The following is a 7947-nucleotide window of genomic DNA, read 5'->3' as shown; positions in this document are numbered from 1 at the left end:
AGGGAGGCATTAGAAAGGGACAGGTCACCCAAGAACTATAAGATAGATAATGTCTAATCTTTGACTGGCTCAATTCAGATATAGAAATATAAAAACAGCAGAAATCCGTAGAGGGGTGTACTTACTTTTTCACAGCACTGTTATTAATTGTGGCATTTCTTTAATAAATAGAAACTGAACTTCTGCAGTGTTGGGATTGACCCGGGTTTTTCCCCTCAGCACCGTCTGGTAGGCGTTGCTGCAAAAGGCAGATTTTCACACAGATCCCACTGAGTCGGATCAGAACCAGAACGTGTCAGAACGGTCTCAGGGGAACTTCCTGCTCCGTCTGCACCTCAGTGTTTGTTATCATTCCTTGTTCTGCCTGATGAACTTGGATCAAGGTTTCCCACGTCAGCAGGAGGGATTTCAACCTGCGTAGAAAAACAACAGGACAGATAATCAGAACGCAAACAACACAGTTGCTAAGACCGAAACAAGAATTTTCAGAAAACTGAAGCAATATTTTAAAATCCTGGGTAATTTCTAAGATGACGTCCTTTCAGGTGGCATTAATATTCACCACCAGGACAGGAGTCTGCATGAGAATTGTGCAGAGATGTTAAACAAACACCTTCTGCCATCACTATAGTGAACTGGTAAAAATAATTTTATCACAACTTTCTGTCATCACACCGGATATTTGACAAACAAAAGACGTCCACCACATCTCCTGGTGTGTTCTTAACTTATGATTTACAAAATTCAACATACAGAGCCACAACAATGACCAAATGAAATTTTAGTCAAACTCTAACCATTGTTGTCTTGGAAGAACTGGCCTTGACTCTATGCCTGCTAGGAATATATTACAATAAGTTACAGAAAAATATCCATTGTCTTCCTGAAAAGAGGTGGAGGATCAGAAATCAGAGTCCTGACTGATTCTCAAGGAAGATAGTTCATTAATAACTGACTTTTTTGTGTTTAATGATGTAAAGCACTTTGAAATGCCTTGCTGCTGAAATGTGGTATACAAATAAAATTTGATTTGAATAAAATAATAAAGTGTCATTATTTCTCATTTCTTTATTATCAGTGAGCTGAAAAATGAAAACAAAACTTATGGTTTGGTTTTCACTTTTCAATAAATTTAGAAAGGGCTGAAGAGATTCAGATTCATATTTGGCCAGCTTTGCAAATGCGGTGGATTAGCAGAGCTAGCCAACAGTTGAAGTTGTTCACAGAAAACATGTTTCGGTAGAATGTTGTCTCTCCTGCCTGGATGTTGAACTGATAGCATGTCACGATAGCTATCAGACTGTCATACAGCAACAGTCTTCAGTCAGAGGCTTCTTCAGAACCGTAGCGAGACTGACTGCTATCAGAGGTCCTTCCTGCCCACAGCATCACCATTCTAAGCGGTTCTTTGCAGGTACTTGAACAATACCAGTTAGAAACATTTAGTTTACTTTTGGGATAAATAAAGTATTTTTGAATTTGAATCAAATCTCTTTCCTAAAATGCCCAAATAGTTATTGACAGATATTTTAATCTTTTATTTTATAGCATGGTGTATAATATCTACAGTAAATATGACCAAAAAACAACAAAGTGCGGCAAATACTTCCCCAAATCATATTTATTGCATATTAAAGAAGGCTGTACAGTGGCACAGTTGGTAGAGCTGTTGCCTTGCAGCAAGAAGGTTCTGGGTTCAATTCCTGGCCCCAGTCCTTCTGCATGGAGTTTGCATGTTCTCCCTGTGCATGCGTGGGTTTTCTCCAGGTACTCCGGTTTCCTCCCACAGTCCAAAAACAGGAGTCTGGTCAGCTCCTGTTCAACCAATCAGAGCGCAGGAGGCGGGTTTTAATGACACGAGGTTAGAGTGAGTCGGTACTGCTAGGTGTGTGTGAAGATACAGCTGAAATACGATCAATATTTTCGTCTGGAAAATATCTAAACAATGAGATGACAGAGGAGAAGAAGGTTTGTTCACGTTCATTTTTCTGTTCGTTTTTCTGCATTTTAGCCAAGAGTTGTTTAAAAACACAGAGAAGCGATGATCAGCGCCGCCTGGCTCGTGTGTAGAGTAGCTAGAACAAATTCCACATAAATAGTAACAGTTTTAGCATTTCTGCTGTTCTTGGCAGATAGTAAAAGCTGGTCAACTGAAATAATACAAACTGTAAGACTCAGTCAGGGTTCCTGTAACAATCGGCTTATTTCTTTTGGAGCGAAAGTGTAAGCTTATCATTTAAAGTAAGTGTTTTCAAGTTTTCCAGTTGAGCCAAATGATTCAGATTGATTGCTTTGGTCTCTTCTTCATTTTCTGCAGGATTACATTTATATTTTTCCAATATGGAAAAAATAATTTGAATTTTTCTTTTCCTCTGTGAGGAGGAACCAGGGTTTTTGGACATTTGTCTGATTTTCTGCTCGGCCTGTCAGATGAAGATGACTTAAAATGACAATAACTCTGTTTAATCCCGTGGGGCCAGGCTGAGCTGTCATAGCGATGGAGGGGCCCACAGAGGACAGCCTGTGTGGCAAATGGAGAAACGGCTGCAGATTGGACAGAGACAGGCTGAAGGACATTTTCTCATGGTGAGCAGCTCTCTCTCGGCCTTATCTACAGTTTTTAGTTACTGTGTGTAAAATATTTCTTCTTTGACTGTTTTGTCAGATTTATCGTGCTGCTGGTCCTTTAACTTTTGTTCAGATTTTGCATTGTGCTCTGCATGAAAGTAACATATTTGGCAAACTGAAAGGACTTTCCAGCCCTAATGGCCACAGCAAGTGTACATGTTAATGACAGATCTAACTTTAACTAAGGAAAGACTTGAAAATTAATGTTTCCTCCTCACAAACACACACCACTTAGTGTTGGTTTGTCACATAAAATCCTAATGAAATATTTGGATGTTTGGTTTTGTAATGGCACCATGAATGAAAAGTTAAAGGATGTGAATAGTTTTCAGAGGACAGGAAAAAGTTTTAATTAGCAAAAAATGGCGAGGGAGAGGAAAGTAGCTCAGTTGCGCTAGCTTGACTTTGACAACTTAACATGTAGACATGCTGTGGAATTAGGTGTGTTTTGGTTCAGTTAAAGTAAAAGGCAACCCAAACACCAACTCTGACAGATCATCAAGAGAGCAGGTGTTTAAATGAGCTAATCAACCACCGCTGTGTCAGATTAGCTAATTTAGATTAGCTAACTGCAGCAGTAGCTAATCTAATATCACAAAATAAACATCAAAACTGTAACTCTCTCTCTCTCTCTTGCTGTATTTTTCTCTCTCTCCCACCCTCTTTCTGTCTCTCCCTCCCTGCAGCCAGCTGCTGAAGACCATCGCCATGGGACAGGTCCTGTCCCTGCTGATCTGTGGGACGGCGGGCAGCTGCCAGTACCTGGCCGATGCCGGGGTGGAGACGCCCATGCTGCAGAGCTTCCTGAACTACGCCCTGCTGCTGCTCACCTTCACCCCGACCCTCTGCATCCACAGAGGTCAGAACGACTCCCTGAGAATCTGAACATCCATAGCGACTTCCTCACTTTGATTTTTTTTTTAAACTGGTGCATTTAAGCTTGCCGTTTAATGGAAGAAAACAGAACTGAAGTGATTTACTTACCAGCTGAACTATTCTTATTTTATTTTTACTGAATAGTGCATCTGCTCTGTGGAAAGTTGTGTTTTTCTGTAAGCCTGGGAGAAAATGGCATCTGTCTGCCAACATGTTCCTGCAGGTGACACCAACATCCTGAAGATCCTGAGAACCAAGTGGTGGAAATATCTGGTGATGGGTCTGGCCGATGTGGAGGCAAACTACATGGTGGTGAAGGCGTACCAGTTCACCACTCTGACCAGCATTCAGGTACGGAGGAAACACAGGCAGCTGCAGTAAACTGTCGTTATCTGAGGCGTTTCTTTTCAAGTACTGCAGAAAAGTGAAATGATTCACATTTCAAATGAACCAGAAATCATTTTAACGGAAAAATGTTTCATTTTTATCTGTGAATGGTGTTTCCTGTGTTGCGGTTCCAGCTGCTGGACTGCTTCGTGATCCCGGTGCTGATGGTTCTCTCGTGGATCTTCCTGAAGACGCGCTACAGGCCGCTGCACTTCGTAGCCGTGATGGTGTGCCTGCTGGGGGTGGGGGCCATGGTGGGGGCCGACATCGTAGCCGGGAGGGACCAGGGATCCAGTAAGGACGCTTTCAGTCTGGTGTTTCACTGCTGAAGAGCCATGATGCTAACTCTGGTTAGCTAACGGTGTCCACTCAGTGAAGTGGTCAATCTGCAGCTCTGCTGTGAGATCATGAAGGATATTTGGTGAGAAACTCAGAACAGATGAGAGCAGTAATATGGAGACCTAACAGACCGGCACTCTACCCAGGGATTTAAAAACACACTTTGGTCAAAGATTCTATCAGCATTCAGATAAACGTAATGTCTGCTCCAGTTCCAGCTACTGCTGTGGTCCTCTATCTTTACTCTGATGTATCAGAATGGTTTCTGGAAGGTATGCAGTTGTTGTGCATGTCTCATTTTGCTTTTAGGTTCACTAATTTAATTACATCTTCTGTGTTTTCTGCTGGATTAAAGGTTTTTATTATCTCCAGCGTTTCTGACTGCCAGTTTTCCCTCCATGCAGCCAGTGATGTGGTTCTGGGTGACGGCTTGGTTCTGCTCAGCTCCGTCCTCTATGCTGTGTCCAACCTGTGCCAGGAGCACACGGTGAAGAACCTGAGCCGGGTCGAGTTCCTGGGAATGATGGGACTGTTTGGGACTCTGATCAGCGGCGCGCAGCTGTAAGTCACTGTTTAAGAGCTCCTCCATGTCGGAGCCGTTAGCCTCCATGATGGAGTCGTTAGCCTCCATGTTGGAGCCGTTAGCCTCCATGTCGGAGCCGTTAGCCTCCATGTCGGAGCCGTTAGCCTCCATGTCGGAGCCATTAGCGTTAGCATCCATGTCAGAGCCGTTAGCCTCCATGATGGAGCCGTTAGCCTCCATGTCGGAGCCGTTAGCGTTAGCCTCCATGTCGGAGCCGTTAGCCTCCATGTTGGAGCTTCTCTTTCTACAGCTTTGAGTTTATTCGTCTGCTTTGTGATTTCAGGGCTGCACTAGAAATCAATGCTGTTAAAGCGATAAAATGGGATCTTTACATCTGTAAGTCAGCAGCTTTATGTGAACCTGTGATGGTGCTTCCTGTCTCTGGTTGCTAAGTAACAGTCATGCGTTGTTGTGCTGCAGTCATGCTGTTTGCGGTCTATGCCCTGTGCATGTACGCTCTGTACAGCTTCATGCCGGTGGTGGTGAGGCTGACCAGCGCCACGGCCGTCAACCTGTCGCTGCTCACTGCCGACCTGTTCAGCCTCTTCTGCGGCCTTTTCCTCTTCAGCTACAAGGTGAGGCTGACTGCCATCAGGACTCTGACCACCTAGTGGCCATCGCTGGTATTGCATGTTTGGTGCATTCGCTGGTCCTCAGTGCTGTTACTAAATGGGCCTTCTGTCGTCTCCATGTTGTTTTCTGCTCAGTTTTCTGTGCTGTACATCGTCTCGTTCATCATCATCACCGTGGGTTTCATCATGTTCAACGCCGTGCCGACGCTCTCCGCCGTTCCGGACGGCATCGACCCGCAGGTAGCCGACGCCGTCTCTGATCCGGCCGCCGACCGGCTGCTGGCTGCAGGCGGAGACACTCAGAGAACCGGATCGGTCGTGATGTTCACAACTCTCTGATGGAACCAGGTTCTGTAACCGAGGCCAGTTACTGTTACGAGTTACACCGGATCGTTTTCTGCTCCCAATCCAGGCAGACGGTTTACAGTCCGGGTCACAGACCTTTTAGTTTTTCCTGTTTCTGAACCTCTGAATTATGTGGCTGTTCCTGTTAGAGAATATTGAATATTCCTGATAAGTTTAGCAGGTCGGACCATCGGTCTCTACACTCCTCATTGCACCAGCATGTGGCCCAGTCTTCCCTTCCTGCCTCCAGTAAACAAACCAGTTCAGAACCAGTGAGCTGAAGCTGTTACACATTCATCAATCTTTATTTTTGTAGTTCCACATTTGACTGAGTCTCAGAGATAAATTGTTTTTAAAATTCTTCAGTCTGCTGGTTCTGATCTCTATGCATAAAATAAAAATCAGATTTTGAGTATTAATCAAACAAAATAAAATAATTATTCTTTAACTATCCTCTTGACCTAAAGGGTGCAGAAAGGTAAAGGTTTGTATTTCTCTGGACTATTTCTACATCATCACATTTCTTACAGTAGACTGGGTAAATTATTTTAAAATAACTTTAAATGTTTGCCTTAAATTTGGTGAAAACTGATTTCAGGTTGTTACTAAACATTCCGAAGGACTCGGATACTTTTACCTCCAAAAAGTGAAATATGACCAAAAATTAAGCAAAACTGTAAACATATGAAACGGTGAAACCATCTGAATGGTTTCATCCGTTCATCCGGATAAACTGATACAACCGGACTGATTTCAGAGTCTGATGAACGGTAACATTAATAATATTAATAATATTATATTAAACTTTATTTTATTTTAGAGATGCAGTGATATCCAGATTTGTGCCAATATCAATATCTGATATTAAAACTACTGTTATGTTGCCAAAAACTGATATCGGATATATTTATTGTCTTTTTTGACATCATGAATAAACAGCCATCCTGCTTAAGTTTAACATCCCAGAATCCTTTGCTACATCACGATGAGTCACATGACCAAGTCCCACCCCTTCCTGTGACACAGACAGCACAGAAATAAACATCAGCTGTTTATCGGCCCAGTTTCACTCATCCAACCGATACGATGCGTTACAAAATGGCCGATCAGCCGATACTGATGATGTTGACATTGATATTTTGGACGTTCCTTTTCTTCATATGTATATGTAAATATACGATTCTGATATTTTCCTGAATGGTGAACATCGTCCGATGCCGATGTATTGTGCATCGCTAAAGCTTTCCAGTTGGACTTCAGCCAGTCTGTATATTATTTATAACTCTGAGCTGCACTTTACATGAAGAAACACGTGAATGTTTACCTTCTACAGCTTTTTATCGTTTTGCTTTGTGAATCAGAGCTGAAACTTTTCCACTAAGTGTCATTTTGTTTGATCTGTGCCTCCATAGATTGAAGCTTCGCCACCTTAGGAGGTTATTAAATTAATTTACAGTAAATATCTGGGACTGGATGTAAAAGAGTCTGTCGTCTAAATACCAAATTATTTGCCTTGTGTTATGTTTTGTTATTAATTCACCAAAGATAAAGATGCTGTAAATGAGTTTATGCCATCAGAGGAACATGTTACCATGCTGTCACAGTTTACTGTTTCATTAATAAATAGATTTTTTTTAATGAAATCTGCAGTCTGTCTCCTGTTCAAACTGATGGATTTGGTGCCATCTAGTGGTAAGTTTGGTGAATTCAGGCTTCAAATCATTTTAGTTTCTTTACTCCGATAATAAATCCATAAATCAGCACATCTCTGGGTTGTATGTGACTAACTTTAATAAATAACAATAAAGATTCCTCTCAGAGGAAAAGTTTAGAATCTGAGGAAAATGTTTATTATGAGGACAAAGACGTTGGTACAGCGCCACCAAGTGGTGAGAAAATGACGGATTAGAGGCAAACCCATACATCATAATGCCAGGCCGGATTTTTTTTTAATTACATTTCTCAGAATCCAGCGGGATTCTGATGATCGACGTGTTTTCTGGATTTGTCCTGAGCTGCAGAAACAAACCATGCAGCGCCGGGATGATGCATGTCTGTCCGCTGCAGTGTCTGCATGCGCTGCAGCTTTCAGCGCTATGGCAAGTCATTTTAGCATTTATCAGAGACCGTCATAACAAGACGACATCTGGAATCATAACATCAATTCAGTTCTGAAATAATTTTTATATTTACGTTCAATTGACATCCAGGAGCGAA

At 42.3% G+C, this 7947-nt stretch overlaps 1 protein-coding gene across 1 annotated transcript; it reads left to right on the top strand.

The window, feature by feature from the left end:
* Window positions 1-1838: 1838 nt before the first annotated feature.
* slc35f2 (solute carrier family 35 member F2) lies at window positions 1839-7373 on the top strand. The gene is made up of 9 exons (XM_014994638.2): window positions 1839-1968; window positions 2481-2586; window positions 3315-3487; window positions 3728-3855; window positions 4026-4185; window positions 4635-4791; window positions 5097-5149; window positions 5234-5388; window positions 5521-7373. The coding sequence occupies exons 2-9, from the start codon at window positions 2498-2500 to the stop codon at window positions 5722-5724; spliced, it is 1119 nt and encodes a 372-aa protein (XP_014850124.2). The 5' UTR covers window positions 1839-1968; window positions 2481-2497; the 3' UTR covers window positions 5725-7373.
* Window positions 7374-7947: the final 574 nt, after the last annotated feature.

Source organism: Poecilia mexicana, unplaced genomic scaffold (assembly GCF_051168715.1).
Source record: "Poecilia mexicana isolate PSO_F unplaced genomic scaffold, ASM5116871v1 scaffold_14, whole genome shotgun sequence".
Taxonomy (NCBI): domain Eukaryota; kingdom Metazoa; phylum Chordata; class Actinopteri; order Cyprinodontiformes; family Poeciliidae; genus Poecilia; species Poecilia mexicana.
Note: the sequence above shows the minus strand (reverse complement) of the source record. Positions and strands in the feature narration are given on the sequence as shown.

Excerpts from the sequence above, each read along its gene's own strand:
- slc35f2 (XM_014994638.2), top strand. The coding sequence starts at position 2,498 with ATGGAGGGGCCCACAGAGGACAGCCTGTGTGGCAAATGGAGAAACGGC. Across the intron at positions 2,587-3,314 it reads CTGAAGGACATTTTCTCATG|CCAGCTGCTGAAGACCATCG; the intron begins GTGAGCAGCTCT and ends CCCTCCCTGCAG. Across the intron at positions 5,150-5,233 it reads AAAATGGGATCTTTACATCT|TCATGCTGTTTGCGGTCTAT; the intron begins GTAAGTCAGCAG and ends GTTGTGCTGCAG.